The 20,684-nt window shown below is 44.5% G+C and overlaps 1 protein-coding gene and 1 non-coding gene across 8 annotated transcripts; both read left to right on the top strand.

Annotated features, from left to right (window-relative positions):
- The first annotated feature begins 148 nt into the window (after nucleotides 1-148).
- Nucleotides 149-20,581, top strand: ATP5PD (ATP synthase peripheral stalk subunit d). 7 transcript variants are annotated; one of them, XM_084838044.1, is made up of 7 exons: nucleotides 364-447; nucleotides 1,894-2,024; nucleotides 2,844-2,940; nucleotides 4,343-4,414; nucleotides 9,550-9,612; nucleotides 9,741-9,817; nucleotides 13,098-14,291. In XM_084838044.1, the coding sequence occupies exons 2-7, from the start codon at nucleotides 1,903-1,905 to the stop codon at nucleotides 13,243-13,245; spliced, it is 579 nt and encodes a 192-aa protein (XP_084694170.1). In that variant the 5' UTR covers nucleotides 364-447; nucleotides 1,894-1,902; the 3' UTR covers nucleotides 13,246-14,291. The 7 variants fall into 7 exon arrangements, with proteins under 7 accessions (XP_084694171.1, XP_084694170.1, XP_084694168.1 ...); XM_084838042.1 differs by lacking the exons at nucleotides 364-447; nucleotides 13,098-14,291 and adding exons at nucleotides 600-629; nucleotides 18,882-20,581; XM_084838046.1 differs by lacking the exons at nucleotides 364-447; nucleotides 13,098-14,291 and adding exons at nucleotides 600-682; nucleotides 18,882-20,581.
- On the top strand, nucleotides 18,083-18,155 carry TRNAR-UCG (transfer RNA arginine (anticodon UCG)). The gene has a single exon. It is a non-coding gene; the product is annotated as a tRNA-Arg (tRNA).
- Nucleotides 20,582-20,684: the final 103 nt, after the last annotated feature.

Below are 20,684 nucleotides of genomic sequence, written 5' to 3'. Positions count from 1 at the left end.
ATATTCTAGATATAGGTCTTATATTATGCCTGTATTGCGGGTTCGGTGGCGCACGATACGCCTGCAACGTAATCTAGTGTTTTCATCCCCATTCTGTAGTTAGGGGTGCATGGATGCAGGCAATTGTTTAATAGGTATTTCAAGCGAGCTCGTTTCGGTAGAAGCGTTCGTATGTCTACATCGCCTGAAATCTTCATACTGGCATGTTGACAACAGACAGTACGGCAGAAGCTATCGCGCGCAAAACACAGCTCAATCGCAGCAGGGGTATATCTAGTTAACAGTCCAATCCTATACGTGTCTACTCAGAAGTAAAGCCCACTGAGGTCAGCGAAGACTTGCTCCCAGGCAAGCGGTGCAGGATTGCAGCCTAAGCGCTCGACTCCAAAGCCTGCGCGCCATTTCCTGGCTTTGTTTGCACGCTGTACTTCCGCCTCACCTAAGAAAGTAATTGGCTCTAATTCATTCTCTCTCTCTCTCTCTCTCTCTCTCTCTCTCTGATGCCAAGTGTGCAGCAGAGTATTTCCGGGAATGTTAGTTCTGATTGGTCCTATGGGTCACGGTCAGGTTCCATTTCCGCGAGCACGTTTCCGGCGGGCGCTGGGGTGTCTGGTAAAGGGTTGCTGAAGGTGAGTGAAGAACAGCCGTCATTCGGGGTGGCTTGGCTGTTGGGGAATAGCCTGTGAGTAGCCGAACTGTTCTCCGTTTCTCTCGCTCGCTCGCCATTTGCGCTTCTTTTTTTCTGTATTATGTGGTGTCAGGGGTCATTGTGTCCTGACAGGAATGCTTTTAATGTCCTTTCCTGAGATAAGAATTTGGAAGTTGGTTTGCCTTTGGCTGCTCTTTTAACACATAAGTAGTGTTAATGCAGCATAACTGTGTGTTTTGTCATTGGGTAATCATAAGGGTTAAAAGGGCCGCGGTGGCTTAGTGGTTAAGACGCTGAACTGCAGCCCGGAAGGTCGGCAGGACAGCAGTTTGAGACCCGAGTGCCGCGTGACGGAGTGAGCTCCCGTCTTCAGTCCCAGCTCCTGCCAATCTAGCAGTTCGACAGCAAGAAATTGCAAGTAGATAAATAGGTACCGCCTCGGCGGGAAAGGTGACAGCGTTCCGTGCACCTCGGTGTTCAGTCATGCCAGCCACATGACCACGGAAGCGTCTTCGGACAGCGCTGGCTCTTCGGCTTAGAAACGGGGATGAGCACCGCACCCTAGAGTCGGACACCACTGGTTGGGGACACCTTTACCTTTACCTTAATCATAAGGGTTAGAAAGACTGAAGGCAAAAGGAGAAGGGGGCGGCAGAGGATGAGATGGCTAGATAGCATCACTGATGCAATGAATATGGACTTGAGCACACTCCGGGAGAGAGCGCGGGACAGGAAAGCCTGGCGTGCTAGGTCCATGGGGTCACGAAGAGTCGGACACGACTGAACAACAATCATAAGGGTTGAAAGCAATGTTAGTTCTATTTAGAGTAGATCCATTAAAATGAATGGGACAAATTAGACGAACTTTGGGTACAACCCATAGAAACAACATTATCTGACATCTTGATCTATAAAATAAAAGTATAAAATTATTCCTCTAAGCAAGGAAAATAATATTTCTTTTTTTTTTATTGGATGAGCAAGGGCATGGTTTCAAGTTTTACAAGTTGTACCTTTTATATTTACTTAAATGTCATTGAATTCATAAGGTTTACTCCTAAGCAAGTATGCACTGAGTTGCAGTCCTAGTTTGAGTTTTGTTTAAATGAAATTGAAAGCATATCTGTTTTTATGGTTATTGTTCTTTGTTTGCCTCTTACCTTACACTTTACAGGCCATAAAACTATCCTGCCATGTTACAGTTTTTCTCTCCCCATTGCTTAGTTTTCTTTCTGCTTTTCTAGATTGTAACAATGGCAAGCCGCAGAGCTGCTCTGAAAGCAATAGACTGGATGGCATTTGCTGAGCGAGTGCCTCCCAATCAGAAAACCATGTTTAATGCCTTGAAAACACGCAGTGATGCTCTCTCAGCCAAGTGAGTATTTCCCAGTGTGAAAAGGGCACTGTGGGCAGAAGGATACTAGAATTAAGTCCAGTTTTTCTCAGCTCAGGTACTTCTATGTTTGTGTGTGATGGATGGGTTTAAGCTATGTAATATCAGTTAAATTAACTTGTACTGGATTGATTGAAATGTGTTCTGTTGCATTTTTAGAGGTTACTTTAATCACTGAAGTGTTCACTGGATTTTTATGCCATGTACATTTTATGAAATATGTGTTCATTTATTGTTGATCAGTTTGCTGAAGTGGATATTCTAATTTCATTTTGTTCTCTTTGGCAACTTTATGGTGGCCTCCTCTGGTCTGCAGACTATATTTGCATATCCATGTCGTAAAGACAGTCTTGAAAGAAGATATATCTTTGTTGCAACCAGTAGCATAATTAAAAAATGATAAATCTCTGATTAAGTCCAGAGTGAGATCTTAGATGTTACATGCTATTTCTTTGTAACTATTAAAGCTTGTTTGCCTTAAGACTTGACAACACCCTTTTATCATGCTCTAGCAGAATATCTCAGTGAGTTTACTATGCTAACATAAAATATGGTTAAATAAAAATGAGAATATTTATTTATTACATTTTTATACCGCCCAATACCTAAATATGTTGGGTACTTATCAGTTATTGGTTATAGTGTGTTTCAGGGCTTCTTTATGGTTTTATCTGAATAGCTGAGAACATTGGCACCTTTGATTAGCTATTAGGGTGGGTGACAAGAGTGAGAGATGGCTGCAGAACTCTGAATAGTTTGAAATGTCCAGTAGTTCTAATTTGTTTTTCTTCATCTCAATAGGCTTGCTTCTTTGCCAGAGACTCCCCCAACCATAGACTGGGCTTTTTACAAGACTTCAATTGTCAAAGCTGGCATGGTGGATGAATTTGAGAAGAAGGTGAGGCTATGTTATGATACTTTGAATGTTTCTGAATCTAAATGGAGGTTCTCTAGATGCCACATGGTCTGGAAGTCACACTGATTATATTTTTTACAGCAGGGTTTTGGGTTATGTTGGCACCAGTGTTGCATTTCGGTGATGGAATGCTTATATAAAGCTTTAAGGAGTGGCTGTAGCTTTCTTGGAGCCATTAGTACATTTTCCCCACCTTCTGCACCACCAGGCATTGCTTTGTGGAGGATATGTTAAAACTTGAAACAATAATCCTGCTGATTTTGATTTCTTTGCTCAGTTATGAGTTTGGCATGTATGTATATGCACTCAATATAAAGAGGAAAATATAGGGATTCCTTGCGCATACCCCCATTATAGCCCTCACCCTGCTATGTGCACTTTATTCATACTCCAGATTTCTGGTTATTTTATCACTTTTTTCTGGGTGCTAGATTGATCTTTAGTGTGTTTTGTTTTGTAAAGGCTGTTTCAAAGTTTAACTTGGCTTTGTTGTGCTCTTTCATATTAGACTGTTCTCTAGGGAGACATATAGACTAACTTCTGATCATCCCTACTACTGTTCTTTCTGGATACCTGCTGGAAGAACCTGAAAGCTGTTTGAGGTTGGGATGACCTGGAGATAAGAAGGGAATGAGCTAATAAGGTTTCAGTTGTCCTGATATGCTGTTAAGATGTTTCTAGATTGCTCCATCAAGCTGCATGAAATAGAGGCTTTGCTGTCTCAATGTCAGCTAGAGATCAGATTTTTTGGAAAAAAGAATCCTTTGGAAAAAAGCATTCATTTGCTCTCTTCCACCCCTGCCTGCCCATTTGTAAATGCGTCTGTTTTGTCCAATATTATAAGGGGCTAGTTTGGAATTGGAATTCATGTCTGGAATTGGAATTCAGGGATTCTGGTGCTAAGTCCTATGTTTGGCTTTTTGCTTTTGGGATAGAGCAATAAATGTATGAAAGTGCAATTCAGAGAACATTAGATGATATCATGTCCATTAGATGCTTAAGTTCTGTTGACTGCAATAAAACGTCACCATGCCTAACCCTTTATATGGGTAGAATTTGCATGGTATCTTTCATTGTGAATAACTAAAGTGCTGGCAAATTAACTCAAGAAAGTCAGCAGATTTCTGTCAGTAATCTGTAAGCCTTCAGATTACTTCAGATATCTTATGTTAGCCTATGTAGCTCACTACTGCAGACATGACTCAATCTCTCAGGACTCTGATGGGAAGGAGGCTAGTGATCTGGAAGACTAGTAAGTGCATACTGTACCACTGAGGTACAGACCGTTTCTAAGGGAAGAGGGTGCAGACAGGGCTGCTTGGGAAAAGCAAATATGTTGACAGCAACACACTTAAAATAACTTGCCCCCCCTCTAATTTCACAGTTTAAGGCGCTCAAGATTCCTGAGCCTGTGGATACCCAATCGGCTAAGATAGATGCCCAAGAACAAGAGGCCGTAAGTGTTTGTTTCTTTGTCTAGTTATGTGGCATTTCTTAAGTGTGCATGGGTAATATGTGCGGACAAAGAGCCCGTGGGATTTTGACACATAGTACTGAACTTCAATCTCTGGTCATAGCCTCTCACAAACCTCATTTTAGCAAATGGGGTTGGACATAATTTCCTGCTCACCACTGATCCATGTGCTTGTGAGTGGCCTTACTTCTGAGTTTCCTCTATGGAATGGTGGCACTGGTGAGGACAATTTTAACTACAAGAGTTGCAAGCCTCAAATTGTGTTCTTGTTGAAGGTGACAGAGGCCTTCCACTTTCTCCTGCCCAGGCCCAACAAGTTTCTATAATGCAGTTTAGGTTGGGAGTGAGGGTAAAAATAGAACATTAGAACATGTTTGCAGAATCAGGGAGAGAGTAGCAATTTCCTTTTTTTTTTTTTTTGGATTCCACTTAATGCCTTGCGGACAGCTGTTTATACTGGTGATTATTTGCTGTAAGTTATAAGTGGCAATGACTTAAGACTGGTTCACACAGTTAGAATGGGGCTATGCAGCTGCCACCGCACATATGAGGTAATGTATGTAGAATGAATGCAATATATATTTGTTTCCTGTGATCCTTCTCCCTCTAAGAAAGTGAGGTACTTGCAGTGGTGTGTGTGCGTGTGCACAGGCTGATCACCGTGCACAGGCTGATCACTGCGTTAACATTATTTCTGGCCATGTCAATTGCCTTAAGGCTACGTACTTTACCCACATATTTATTTATTTATTACATTTCTGTACTGCCCAATAGCTGAAGCTCTATGGGGGGTTCACAACAATTGAAACCATTTTATTTTATTTATTTATTATAAAATTTATTAATCGCCCATCTGGCTGGTCACCCAGCCACTCTGGGCGATGTACAACATACAATAAAAACAGTTTAAAACAATAAAATTCTACAATAAAAACATTTTCTAAAATACCCTAACCCACCCCAAATGCCTGCCTGAACAACAACGTTTTTAATACACGACGGAAGCTCATTAAAGAGGGGGCATGACGGAGTTCCCTAGGGAGGGAGTTCCACAGAGTGGGGGCCACCACAGAAAAGGCCCTCTCCCTCGTCCCCACCAGTCTAGCTGTCCTGGATGATGGGACAGAGAGAAGGCCATCCGAGGCTGATCTTGTTAAGCGGCCTGTCTGGTGTTGCTGGAGGCGCTCCTTAAGATAGGCTGGGCCGGAACCATATAGGGTTTTAAAGGTCAAAACCAACACCTTGAATTTGGCCCAGAAAACAACTGGTAACCAGTGAAACTCCTTCAGCACTGGAGTGATGTGATCTCGCCGGTGGCTGCCTTTAATCAGGCGAGCCGCCGCGTTCTGTACCAGCTGCAGTTTCCGAACCGTCTTCAAGGGTAACCCCACGTAGAGCGCATTACAGTAGTCTAGATGAGAGGAGACCAGGGCATGTACTACCGATGGGAGCAGATGGTCGGGAAGGAAGGGGCGCAGCCGCCGTATCAGATGGAGTTGATACAGCGCTGTCCGGCTCACAGCTGACACCTGAGCCTCCATGGACAGCTGGGAGTCCAAAATGACCCCCAGGCTGCGGACCTGGTCTTTCAAGGGTAGCCGTACCCCGTTCAACACCAGGTCAACATCCCCCAGCCTCCTCTTGTCTCCCACCAAAAGTACCTCTGTCTTGTCAGGGTTCAGCTTCAGCCTATTCCTCCCCATCCAGCCACTCACCGTCTCCAGACATTTGGACAGGGATTCTATGGCCAACCTTGGTGAAGATTTAAACAAGAGGTAGAGCTGCGTGTCATCCGCATATTGATGACACTGCACCCCAAACCTCCTGAAGATAGCCCCCAGCGGCTTCACATAGATGTTAAATAGCATCGGGGAGAGGATGGAACCCTGCGGCACCCCACAAGTAAGTGGCCACGGGTCCGAAACCCCCTCTCCCAGTGCTACCCTCTGGTACCTGCCGGAGAGAAAGGACCGGAACCACCGCAATACGGTGTCTCCAATGCCCAACCCCTCCAGGCGGTCCAGGAGGATACCGTGGTCAACGGTATCGAAAGCCGCTGAGAGGTCGAGGAGAACAAGGAAGGAGCATTCACCCCTATCCAGAGCCCTCCTCATATCATCTACCAAGGCGACCAAGGCCGTTTCTGTCCCATGCCCAGGCCTGAAGCCCGACTGAAATGGGTCTAGATAATCAGTTTCTTCCAAGTGTGCCTTCAACTGCACCGCCACCACCCGCTCAATCACCTTGCCCAAAAATGGCAGATTTGAGACTGGGCGAAAGTTGTTCAAAACTTGAGGATCCAAGGAGGGCTTCTTTAAGAGTGGTCTTATCACTGCCTCCTTGAGGGCTGATGGCATCACTCCCTCCTCAAGGGAGGCGTTCACCACCGCCTTGATCCCCTCACCCAGCCTCTCTCTGCAGCTCATAATGAGCCAAGATGGGCAAGGATCAAGTAAGCAGGTGGTTGGCCGTACCGATGAAAGCACCTTGTCCACTTCATCAGAAGGAAGAAGCTGGAACCGATCCCACAAAACCGGTTTGCCACAGGCCACCTCTTGCTCACTAACTGTATCCACAGCGTGCAGAGTAAACACCTAATCTGATCAATTTTATCCGCAAAGTGCCTTGCCAAGGCCTCACAGGAGGCCTTAGAATGCTTCAGTGGTTCCGGAGCCACAGGACCGACCAGGCTCCGGACCACTTGGAACAGCCTCCTGGGACAGCACTCTGCAGACGCGATGGAGGCAGCATAATATTCCTTTTTTGCTGCCTTCACCGCCACGTGATAGGCTGAAGATGCAGCTGTAGCCCGTGTCTGATCGTCTTTGGAGCAAGACTTCCGCCACCGGCGCTCTAGCCGTCTCACCTCCTGTTTCAGAGCTCATAACCGCGGATTGAACCATGGTGCAGTCCGAGCCCTGTTCAGGGGGAGAGGGCGTTTCGGAGCCACCTGATCTAATGCCCCAGTGATTGTGGCATTCCAGCCACCCACCAGGGTCTCGACCGAGTGGCCGTTGGCATGCCCCAGAGAATCCCCAAGCACGTTCAGGAATCCATTTGGATCCATAAGACGCCTGGGGCGGACCATTTTAATGGGTCCTCCACCCCTGCGGAGGGGTTGTGGAACCGAGAAGTCCAACGTCACCAGATAGTGATCTGACCATGACAAGGGGGTGGTGGATATACCCCTGACTTCCAGATACAACATCATAAAATCCATAATATACAACATCATAAAATCCAATCTAAAAGTTTAAAACTACAGTATAAAATAAAAACCAAAATAAAACCTAGCAGCAGTGCAAAGTTTTAAAATATAGTAACAAATTTAAAATAACAGAAACTGAAAGACTTAAAAGGCGTAGGAAAATAGGAAGGTCTTCACCTGATGTCGGAAAGAGCACAATGTACGCACCAGGTGAGCTTCTCTGGAAAGCTCATTGCACAGCTGGGGTGCCACAACAGAAAAGGCCCTCTTCTTAGTAGCCACCCACCTCACTTCCTTTGGCAGGGGCTCCCAGAAAAGAGCCACTGAAAACAATTTTAGGGTCCTGGCAGGTATATGTGGGAGGAGACGATCCTTCAGGTAACTTGGCCGCAAGCCGTTTAGGACTTTGAATGTTAGTAACAGCATTTTGAATTGGGCCCAGAAATGGACTGACAGCCAGTGCAGATGGAAAATACTGGCATGTGATCACATTAGCCAGTCCCTGTTAACAATCTTACTTTCCTATTTTGGATCAGCTGAACGTATTGCAGTAATCCTGATGAGAAGTTAGCAGGGTCTGGATAACTGTAGCTAGACTATCTTCTCAGATAAAAGATGTAGTTGGCATATCAGCCTAAGCTTATAAAAGATGCTCTGTGCCACTGAGTCCATCTGTGTCATTAGTGACAATGCGAGATCTAAGAGCACCCCCAAACTATGAGCCTGATCCTCTAGGGGGAGTGACCCCGTCCAGAACAGGGTGAACATCTCTTACCCAGGAAGATGAACCACCCATTAACAGTATCTCTGTCTTGTCTGGATTGAGTTTCAGTTTATTGGCCCTCATCCAGTCTATACCAAGCCAAGGCACTGATTCAGAACAGCCACTGCCTCACTCGGATTTGATGAAAAGGAGAGATAGAGTTGGGTGTCATCGGCATATCGATGACATCTCAGCCCACACCTCTGGAGAACCTCCCCCAGCGGTTTCATGTAGATGTTGAACAGCATGGGGGATAGAATAGAGCCCTGTGAAACCCCATGGCATAATTGCCATGGCACAGAGCTATAACCCCCCAGCACCATCTTCTGGAATCGGCCATCCAAGTAGGAGCAGAACCACTGCTAAGCAGTGCCTCCAACTCCCAGCCCAGACAACCTATCCAGAAGGATGCCATGGTTGAGGCTATGGAAAGCCACCAAGAGAATCAACAGGGTTGCACTCCCCCATCCCTCTCTCGGCAAAGGTCATCCCACAGGGCGACCAAGGCAGTTTTTATTTTAAAAACCAGGCCTGAAGCCTGATTGAAATGGGTTTGAATAATCAGTTTCCTTTAAAAGTGCCTGGAGTTGACCAGCAATCACCTGCTCAAGCACCTTGCCTAGGAGGGTGATGTTGGCTACTGGCCTATAGTCGTTAACATCATCCAGGTCCAGGTTAGGCTTTTTCTGATTACTGCCTCCTTTAAAGAGGATGGCACCACTTTCTCTCTCAAGGAATAATTTACAACTTCCTGGACCCAGCTGGGTATCTTAACACAGTACAAAATAGTATGAACTCTTCCTATACCAGGCACAGAACAAACCTACCTATCTAGATTTTTAGAGGCAGTAGATTCCCTGGATCTGTATTTTGGTTTAATATTGTGGGTATGTTCCTAACATGTCCATTGTATAAACGCTTGCAGAGTTTAAGTTAATATAGTTATAGATGTTTTAATATGGAGTTCATCATTGGGTAAGCTATGGCTCTTTTGAGAGCTCAACGTTTTGAGAGGTCAATGTTCACAACATGATAGGGTACAGCAGAGCTATAGGATAAGATATTGCAGAGCTAAGCCTCCCAGTCTTCTTCAGTGTCTCAGATAATGTCACCAATATGGTCACTAAATAATTTGCTGTCTTGCAGGCCAAGAGTGCTGCTGCCTATATACAAGCCTCTAAAGCCCGCATTGTCGAGCATGAGAAGGAGGTAAGCTGGTGGTCTTGATGATGCAAACAGGCTTCTGCACCATGCAGTGCTCTCTCTGAATAAACTCTCTGCATTTTATTTTAAGTATTCCTCTTTATGTAATTGTGTTATCTCTCCTTCTCTTCAAGCTTCATAAGTTTAGAAACATGATTCCTTTTGAACTGATGACAATGGAGGAGTACTATGAGGCATTTCCTGAAACCAGGTTGGACAAAGAAAAATATCCATTTTGGCCACACAAGCCTGTTGCTGACTTGTAAGAGCTGTCTGTCTGAAAGTGCTTTGCAGCATCTGTCAGTCTTTGGGAATCTGTTAAATAAAGTAATTGTACTGGAGCTTTAGCAATCTGTCTCTTCTCTAAGAATCTTGCAGTTGAATTGTATGCATGTTTACTCAGAAGTAAGACTTACTGAGCTTAATATAGCTTAATCCCAAGTTAGCCTATGTCAGATTGTTGCCTTAGGGAGCAATCCTATGGCCACTAGATACTGCCTAGGGAACCATAGGATTTTTCAGTTTCTGGGAACTGAGCTCAGAGCCAGGGGTCTGATTTCGGTTCCCAGAAACCACACTCTCCACCCCCTTGTAGCCGGCGCAGTTCTTTCCGCACCGGCTACTTTTCCGCATTCGGGAACAGAGCGTGGAGAGGGTGAAAAGGGGGCATTCCCAGGGGAGGGGAGGAGACTGCAGAAGCCTCTTCACGAGGCTTTCTATGCGTCCAGCTGAAAATTCAAGGTAGCCGGAGCACGGAAGAGAGGATCACCTCCGTGCTCCAGCTGCCCCGCATGGGATAGGCATCAGCCTCCAAGTTCAGAGGCTGATGTGCAATCATATTGAGATAGACCCTTAATTTTTGTTTTGGAGCACTGAATGTCAGAGTGGTTCAGCTAAAATTGTTGATTTTGGTCCCATGTTCTAACTTGACTTAGTATGGTCTTGGGTCAGTTGTGTAATCTTGTAGGGCTGTTGTGTGGGTGATTGAAAAAAGGATTATGAAGTACTGGAAAGTTGAATATGCTATCCTATATAAATAATGTATATACCTGTGCTCTAATCATCTTCCAAAGAAGCAAGGAAGACTACATTTTCCAGAGTAAACTTCAGTGGAGCTTACTTTTGAGTAGACATGTATAGTATTACGTTGTTCGAGTTCTAATGTAGGAGGATCTAAACCACCAGAATTATTTATTTCAGGAAAGGCATTTGCCACGATTAACATTTTGAAATACTCTTTAACAGATGTTGACCTGACTTCACATGGGGGAGAGGGAGGAATACAGTGGGTAAGAATGAGAAGACTTTGCCAACCTCCCACCCCAGCCTCACATTGTGGGGAAACTTATTAATGGGTTTTTCCAAAATGCCAATTTGGGTGAATGGATTCAGTACCTGTAAACCAGCCTCTCACAACCTGGTGCCCCCCCCCCCCGAAGTTTTGGACTTTGACTCCTCTCAGCCCAGCCAGCATGGCCAATAGTCAGGAATCCGGGGAGTTGTAGTCCAAAACATCTGGAGGGTCCCAGGTTGGGGAAGGCTGCTCTAAAACAAATCTGTAAGAATTTTTAAAATAATTTCTCCCAAAATAGAGATACTCAATGCTTACTCAAGAGGAGTAAACTGTGTGAATTCATATGAGGATATGTCAGAGTTCTTGTCTCTTTCTTCCTGTAGTGCAGGTAACCAGACACTGTGTGGTGGTCAATAGAGGCACCTTGGGAAAGGGGAGAGTGGGCTCTGCTTTTGTAAAGATCACACAAACAGGGTACTAGGGTATTAACTTTTCTTCTACAGAGGACGCCATACTTCTAGTCCATCCCCATTTTAACCCTTCTCCCAATGTGAACTATAAACTACATTTGTTAATCTGTGGCAACGCTGTATGTGTGAACATGGCAACATGCGTGCATATCTGTTTCCTGCCTGTTGATTGATATTCCATAGTACTGTGCCACTGACTAGTTTATACCTTGGCTTTGTGTTTCATGTCTGTCATTAGCTTTCTGTAATGTAAGGCATTGCCTATTAATGTCCTGTGAATTCAACAATGATATTTAGCAGTTCATATCTTGCAGGTGTATTTCATCTTTGACCATACTGGTAGCTGATGTGCAGTAATATTAGTATTTGTAAATCCTGCCACCCAACTCCATTAATAAACTATTCAGTACAGATACATCACACAATTGTTTAAAAGCAAAACAATGAGATATCAAAAATAAGGAATACAGAGCTGCAAGCAGGTTTCTAAAACTATGTACTCCCTCCTTCTGCAAAAGCACCCCTAAATACAATTGTTTTCACTTGCGTCTAAAAGAATTGAGGGGGGGCAGATGTACCTCTGGGGAAAGTATTCCAGAGTGCCACTGTGGAAAAGGTCTTGTCACCATCCACTTCGCTTCTGATTCTGGGACTACTTGGAACTGCAACTGTGAAGATCTCAGTTCATGGGCAGGCCCCTGTGGAAACAGACAGTCCTTAGGGCAGAGGTGGGAAGAAGATAGGTCTGGATCTACTGGTATATCTCTGGGTGATTTGCAATAAATAATCTAAGCTTTGTGACTCCCAATTGCTTAGCTGCAGCAACAAAATGGTTACTCTCCTGCCTTACTACTGAAATGAAGAAAGCCTGGGATAAGCAGGAGTAGATTTTTATGTGGAAGGACTCAATTTGTTTTGAATACCAGAACTCAGTGGATGTCCTTTGCACCAGACTTTGGTTGGTGAGTCTGGGGGTTCTAGTAAAAAATAATTATGAGAAGTAAACATTCAGAAAATTACATTGATCAATAGGGATTTAAAAAGTAATTTGAACATGATGATATAGGTGTAGATCACCCAACAGTCCTGTTCTAGTACATCCATGAAACTATTCAAGAAGGATGGGGGCAGCGGGAATGCAGGTTACTCACTCGTCCTTCCTAACAGCAGGAGTAGGGGACCTCTGGCAGTCCAGATGTTAGACTAGAACTCCCACCTGCAAACATTGGCCATGCTGGCTAGAGCTGATTGGAGGTAGTCCAACAACATCTGGGGGGCCATAGGTTCCTCAGCCCTGTTTTGGAGTATGGTTTTGCCCTTTCAGATAAGCAGTTCAGGTCAACCGCAATTTAGTCACTGCTCCGGAGAGAGGTTTGTTTCCTTAACACTGGCAGGATAGAACTTACTGTAAAATCCATTTTCACCTTCAAAGATTTCAACCTCTCTTGGGTATCATATGTAATAGAAAGTGTTGTGTTGGCAAAGATATTCAAGTATTCTGGAACAGCGTGGTACTTGGATCTGTCTCTAAGGAAATAAGTCACATTCAGTCACATGTTAGTCTTCCAAGAATTCAACAATTGCAGAGTCAGCAGAAGTAGAGGGTATATAGACTGTAGCTGAAATAAATTTTGCACTACCAGAAATACGTTGGCATAGGCACTTTCTGCCAGGTATACATCAAGAAGACTATCAACAGTAATTTCATCCTCCCTCTTTGCCCTCAGGAGCAGAAAGAAGATGGAAAACTATAGCGTTCCAATTGCTGGAAACAAATCAAAGGAAATTCTCCACAGTCCCCCTTTTCTAAAAGGCGAAGTTGGCCCCCAGAGTTGCCTATGGAACATCTCTCATGATGTTCAGTTAGATATGTGATGTAAAAACATAAGGATGGAAACTTATGCAATATGAGATCTACATTGTTTTCATGAAGAAGGAAAGGAAAGGTTCCTCCTGTGCAAGCACTGGGTCATTACTGACCCCTAGAGGGACGCCTGCTTGCGCTGGCGTTTTCATGGCAGACTATAGTGGGGTGGTTTACCATTGCCTTCCCCAGTCATGACTACCTTTCCCCCAGCAAGCTGGGTACTCATTTTACCGACCTCGGAAGGATGGAAGGCTGAGTCGACCTGAGCCGGCTACCCGAGACCCCGCTTCTGCTGGGATCGAACTCAGGTCGTGGGGAGAGTTTCAGTTGCAATACTGCTGCCTACCACTCTGCGCCCAATGCTAATTGCTCAAAGCACTCTGTTAACTCTTGGGACTAGTTTTTCAAATTGCTGCTAACATGAGTTGCAAGAGTAAACTTGTGATCAGACCAAATATATTAGAGGGGAGGAGGGTTATATGATATAAATCAAAAATTGTGTATATCTGATAAGTCTTGACTTCTCAGAAAACATATTTTTCTTTTCCTTAGTCGGCTCATTGCTGCTGCCTTTGTCTGCCTCTTATTGGTCTCAGTTTGCACAGAAAAAGTGACTATGGTTCTGAATTACCACCCGTTACCTATATAATAACTGCAGTTTCTTAATGCCAGAGCATTGTGCTTCTTTCCAACAAGCAGGTTCAACCAGTCTCTCATGTTCCATTAGTCCTGCTGAAGACACCCCATGAAGATTTGTCCTCCCTCAGCTGTCACTACTGAGAGCCATTCCAGCAGGCTCTACTGAGGGAGATGAGAGGTGGATGAGGGACCATTTCACCAGCCAGGCTGGAAGAATTAATTCTACACACTCTCTCTCTTTCAATCTCTCTCTCCTCCATTCATTTTTACCTGTGTGTTGTTTCTTTTTAGATTGTAAGATTGCAGACAGGGACAGTGTTGTTTCACTGATTATATGTAAGTCATTCCAGGAGCCTTTTTAGCTGAGGACCAGCATAAAAATACTTCAAAGAAATAAATTATCTTTATACAAATTGAAATCAAACAATATTACTTGTTCTGTAATTTCTTTTTTAGATGGGCAAGTATGTTAGGAATGTAATTTATTCTTTGGATTTGCCAACCAATCCCTGATTTATATAATTAAAAACCCAAGTGTGCTGGGAAGGCAAAAAGTAAGCTTGGACTGTATCATACCACATTAGCCCACTGGTCCATCTAGCTCAGTATTGTCTACACTGACAGCCAGCAGTTCTGCAGGATTTCAGATCAGGGTCTACCTGGACATGCCAGGGATTAAACTTAGTACCTTCTACATGCAAGGCACATGCTCTACCACTGAACTATGGTATTTTCCTTGAAGGTACCAGTGCAGGAACAAGAGGAAAGGAAACCTGTAGGCAGGGCTAAATGAGGCCTGGCCCCAGTAAGTCTCTACCCAGGAGTGGCCAACTTGTGGCACTCCAGATGTTTTGGCCTACAACTCCCACCATCCCTAGCTAGCATAGTTCATGGTGAAGGATCATGGGAGTTGTGGCCCTTCAGATGTTTTGGCTTACATGTTGCCCACCCCTGCAGTTTGCCCACTCAGGCACTTGCTTGCCTATTGAAGAGGTCACAAGCAGTGTTGCTGGGCTGCATGCAGCTGCTCTTAAGTCCTTGATACTCAGTTGGGTTCCTGGGCTTGCTTACAGTAGTCTCTGACCATGTAGTGTCCAAGTCAGCCACACTTTCTGTAAGTGTGGCTGGGTTGGATGCTGTGCATCACATGTGAGCAAGCCAGGTGCCCAGTGATCGTGTTAGGTGGGAGCAAATGGCAGCAAATGGGGGAAAAATTGAGGTCAGGAAGGAGGGAAAGAGATCCCCGGGGATGGCAGCAGGTGGCATTAGTGCCACACACTGTCAGAGAAGTAATCTCTTATTTTTGTTGAAGATTTCTAGATTTGCTCTATAGGCTGGTTGCACCTCTAAGTTTTTTGTCAGGGTACCGCAGATCTTGGGCATTTTGATCTGGCAGCTTTTGGTCACTGGAATATTGTAACCTTCTCCTTTGGGTTTTCTGTCATGGATGGGCTCTTAATAAAGGCTGGTTCTCAACAAGTACCTTCTTGCTCTGCTGCATAATCCAAGGCCAGAACAGAAGTGACAGATGGTCATCCCACATGTCAAGTTTATAGGAAAAATATTCCAAAGTACCTCAAGGACCAAGGAAGCACGCAGCCTGCACAACTTCATCTCCTCAGCTGTCCAGCATCCAAAGTTGGAGATAGGGAGCAACGCTTTAACAGGAATGGGTACAATGAGCATCCATCATTGGCAGACTCTGTTTCCAGTGTTAAGCTTTTCTACTTCCTTTACAGAATATATACAAAGAGGAATGGAAACTGCCTTTCTCCGTCGGTGGTTTTAATAGCTGGAAAAGTGCTGAGAAGAGCAGAAACAGATTTGCCATTTATTGCTCATTTAAATCTCACATTACAGTAATGTATGCATAGGAAGAACCGAAGCAGAGGTTAGCAATGGGGGCAAAGCAATGATGGGAGATAACTGGACTGGGCCAAGACATTTTGCTCCCTGAGGTGAAGGATAAATTGTGCTTCACCCCATAAGCTGACTCTGTAGTGAATCTTACTTCAACTCTGGCAATGGGTCAGCATCCTTCACTATATCTGAGGACAGCAAGGTTGCTTAGGAGGTGCAGGGTAGGCTGGGTAGCATGCATAGCTCTGCCCTCCGACACCTCACTGTGGCCCTAACCCTCAGCTGTTGTTGCCTGAAGCAACTGACTCACTGATGATAGGGCTGGCCCTGGGAGATAAGATTGTTCCCCTCCCGGGTGCTGAGAGAGGCTCCATTTCTCTGTGCTGGGCAGGGAAAAGGTCTTATCAGCTGCTGAGCCTCTCAGCACTGAGTTGGGGAAATGCCCCCCCCACATCTGCATGGATAAGGTTAGGGGGGCTGGGAAGGGTGTGTGTGTGTATTGAGAGAGAGAGAGAGATTGAGAGAGAAAATGGTATGGGTAAGTAAATTGAGTGCTTGTGTGTATGAATGGTGTGTGAGGGTGTGGTGATCACACCCACTGGTGGAAATTTCCCATGTGGCAATTCAGCCCTTGGGCTGAGAAAGATTCCCACCCCTGATGTACTGGGAACTCCTTGACCTTTAGGGTAGTTCCAGATGAGGCTTTTATTCTGTAATTGCCCTGCCCAAACATGGAATTCTATGGGAGACCCAGATGTTGTCGCCTTCTATTTGTAAGCCTATCATGTTTCCCTACTACTTATTGCATTTTTCTCTTACCATAATAAAGTCATTATTTGGGAAAGATGGAATAACTGCACAGTGCCCTTGGAATGGTAGTGCTAGGAGCTGTTCATCTGGAAGCAGCCTTGAGCATCCAATACAGAAATACCTGCACTAATTTGCTTATACTAATGTAATCAAGCGACCTTGTTATGTCCTTTGTTATGAATTGGCTCTATTAAAGGGGGGAGGGGAGAAAAAAATAAGGCTATAGCAGGTGTGGGCACCAGATAAATCTCAAGTGTTTGGGCCTTCAGCTCCCAGAAGCCCTTGCCAGCGTGGCCAGTGGTTAGGAATGCTGGGAGCTGGAAGTCCAAAACATCTGGAGATCTGCCTTTTGCCCACCCCTCATCTATAAGACTCTGAAACTACAGTACATGACTTACGGCAATTTCAAGAGTAGTTACTTGCTCCTCAAGTCATCTCTGTACATAGCTCAGTTGTGGATGTAATTACTCAAAAAGGGCTTTACCAACGTTGATGTAATAGTAATAATAAGATGCTAAAAAGTACTTGCTGTGAACACGTTTGAGTGTCGATGATGAGTACTGAGACAGCACTCCTCTTAACACCTTCCTATTTGCACCATTTCTTTATCTGCCTATGGTTTAATATAGGGTTGGGCAACATGTGGCCCTACAGACGGTGGACTGCAACTCCCATCATCCTTCACCATTGGCTATGCTGACGGGAGTTGCAGTGCAACATCTGGAGGGCCACACGTGCCCTACCCCTGGTTATCGCCTCATGATTTGCTGAATAATAAGACTTCCAACAAGCAACAACAAAGGCGGGACACAGCATCGCGGTCGCCCCCCCACCCCCCGATGATCCCGTCCCGCGCTGTTGCTCTGTTCCAGCAGAGTTGGGCGGGAAGCGGAGAGGCGGTCTAGCTTCGTCTGTACATGCGTGCGGACGTGTCCAAATTCGGGGCGGGGAGAAGCGAGATTGGTTGTTGTAGAAGGGATGGGGGAAATCAGTGTAAAGGCGCGCAATGGACCCCCATCGCAGTGTCTGATCCTGTTTAGAATCCGGTGGAATCTGCCTTGCCCGCTTCTCGACTCCAAGCTGTATTTTTTTAGAATAGCAAAATTAAGAATTCAGCCTTTCAGAATTCCTAGCATTCGGAGTACCTGGCGTGGCTCCCCCCCCCCCCCCGCTTCGTTTGTCCCTGCAGCGTTAAGGAGAGGAGAACAAGCGTTTTAATGCCTCCGTCTAATTATTTCGGCGATGCACTCAGTAATATAATGCCTGGGGTTTTTAAGATCGTTCTGTGCTAGTTACAGAATCCCCCCCTTCCTCCTTTTTAATTTTTGAAGCTAACATTTCGATATAACTTTTTCTTGTGGAAAGCAGCCGATTTTCAAAATTATTTTTTTTAAATGACCCCTTTCAGGTGCTAGATTATTAGGTGAAGATAACCCACGGGACATGTTTACGATAGTAACATATGAAATATATTTGAGTCTAGGGTGTGGTGGGGGACCAGGTAAGAAAGATTTCTTGTAAACTCTTTCCATGTATGACCACGTGGCCTAATGGATAAGGCGTCTGACTTCGGATCAGAAGATTGAGGGTTCGAGTCCCTTCGTGGTTGGTATTCGCTGATAAAGAGATTTTTTTCTCCCACACGATAGGAATCGATCGTATGTAAATTGGAGATCGTCTCCCATTATAGATATATATGTATACTGTGTATTTGCTGTGTGTTAAAGTCTTCTGTCCCTGCTGATGTTGATTTACTGGATTTTTTTGATGTTGTTTCGTTTGTCTTCATTTTATTTCATTTATTTCTATACCACCCCATAGCCGAAGCTCTCTGGGCGGTTCACAAAAATTAAAAACCTTTAAAATACATTATATAAAAATAATGTCTTGATGTTGTCTGGTAAAGTGGACAGCATCCACGAAAGCTTCTGACAAATAAATCATTAGCCTTTAAAGTGACTGTTGTTTTTGATGCAACAGACAAACATGGCTATGCCTCTGGAATTTGTTTTGTCTGTTTGGTTTTTAAAAAATAATCATAGAATCATTGAACAGTAGAGTTGGAAGGGGCCTACAAGACCATCGAGTCCAACCCCTTGCTCAGTGCTGGAATCCAAGTCAGAACATCCCCAACAGATGGCTGTCCAGCGGTTTGAAACAGCGTTGAGCAACTGGGAAAAGTGGCATATAAATATTTTGATAAATTTAAGAGTGAATGACTAAATATTTTTTTAAATGACCCATCCGAGGTAGTAAAAGAGTTTTGTGTATGTTGTTATTATTATTTCAAGCTATTATACTAATTCACACAATTTCCTTTTCATTTATTGCACAGGATAGCTTACTTTCTGGCTGAATGATCCCATTTCTCCTGGCTACATTCCTATTTAATACACACCCAGCGTGGCACTTCAGAGTGTGATAGTTCCATATTTTAAAAATAATTAGTGTGGTGTCAGTGAGTAGTGAGTCATTACAAGCATCCTGACTTACTTCACCATAACAACAGGTTCCCTCAAGGGGCTAATAAAAACCACTAGCAAGGAATAATTGTGCAATCTTTTGGGAAGGTAGGAGCTCTGGGCTTTTAGAGTGGATTTTGATTATAAACATTTACAAAGAGTACATCATGAGAAACGCCAGGTTGGATGAATCAGAGGTCGGAATTAAGATTGCCGGGAGAATTATCAACAACCTCCGATATGCAGATGATACCACCCTAATGGCAGAAAGCGAAGAGGATCTCAAGAGCCTCTTGTTGAGGGTGAAAGAGGAGAGTGCAAAAGCTGGTTTGAAACTCAACATTAAAAAAACAAAGATCATGGCATCTGGCCCCATCACTTCCTGGAGTATAGAAGGGGAAGAAATGGAAGCTGTGACAGATTTTATTTTCTTGGGCTCCAAGATCACTGCAGATGGTGACTGTAGTCATCAAATTAAAAGACGCTTGCTCCTGGGGAGGAAAGCTATGGCAAACCTAGACAGCATAGTAAGAAGCAGAGACATCACCTTGCCGACAAAGGTCCGTCTAATCAAAGCTATGGTTTTCCCAGTAGTAATGTATGGCTGTTGAGAGCTGGACTATAAGGAAGGCTGAGCGCCGAAGAATCGATGCTTTCGAACTGTGGTGCTGGAGAAGACTCTTATGAGTCCCCTGGACTGCAAGGAGGTCAAATCAGTCCATCCTAAAGGAAATCAACCCTGACTGCTCATTGGAAGGACAGATACTGAAGCTGAAGCTCAAATATTTTGGCCACCTAATGCGAAGAGAAAACTCCCTGGAAAAGACCCTGATGCTGGGAAAGACTGAAAGCCAAAGGAGAAGCGGACGGCAGAGGATGAGATGGCTAGATAGCATCACCAATGCAATGAATATGAACTTGAGCACGCTCTGGGAGAGAGCGCAGGACAGGAAGGCCTGGCGTGCTGTGGTCCATGGGGTCACGAAGAGTCGGACACAACTGAACGACTGAACAACAACAACCCCCTAACCTCCATGGTATCATGTCAGAATCCATCCCACCACCCATAATAGTCTAGAAGCCGAAGAAACATTTTCCCTTTTGTTGGAGCTTCTAGAAACTTTTCCAGGTTCCTTAGCATATCTAAAGAATGGAATCTCTGAATTTATTCTGATCTTCATCCTTAGCAAGAAAAAATCCTCAAGAAGACTATTAATCAAATTTTAAACAAGACCTGTCCAATGGTGCTGTGACTGTGATACTAATGAGATAAAAAGGAAAGATGTTATATTTGAATACCTTTTTGTACTTCAGATGACACTTGAACCCACAACCTCTTAGGAGGCCAGTGCCTTCTCCATTAGGCCACTGAGGTTAATAACAGCAACTATTGAAAGGCTAGCCGTCTTAGTTTCTCCAGAAGTGGACAGCGTCCACAGAAGTTTATACCAGACTAAATTTGTTAGTCTTCAAGGTGCCACAAGACTCTTTGTTGTTCCTTTTCTGTATGATTGTGACACTAGTCTCAGACAAGTGGGAAAGTGTGCATAATTAAACCTATTGTCATCACCAAGAGGCTGTCACTGAAATAAGTGAGTCAAACCATTCAGGGTTTTTTTTCATTCAAGTTCATCTCCAACTGAAGTTGTTCTGGTTCAGGCCACTAAACATTCAGC

Source organism: Heloderma suspectum, chromosome 2 (assembly GCF_057233095.1).
Source record: "Heloderma suspectum isolate Gila_16-S chromosome 2, 16-S_ref, whole genome shotgun sequence".
NCBI lineage: Eukaryota > Metazoa > Chordata > Lepidosauria > Squamata > Helodermatidae > Heloderma > Heloderma suspectum.
This window is presented reverse-complemented; position numbering and strand designations above follow the sequence as displayed.

Coding starts and splice junctions, on each gene's coding strand:
- ATP5PD (XM_084838040.1), top strand. CDS start 1,903: ATGGCAAGCCGCAGAGCTGCTCTGAAAGCAATAGACTGGATGGCATTT. Junction 2,941..4,342: donor TGGATGAATTTGAGAAGAAG/GTGAGGCTATGT, acceptor CTAATTTCACAG/TTTAAGGCGCTCAAGATTCC. Junction 9,613..9,740: donor TTGTCGAGCATGAGAAGGAG/GTAAGCTGGTGG, acceptor CTTCTCTTCAAG/CTTCATAAGTTTAGAAACAT.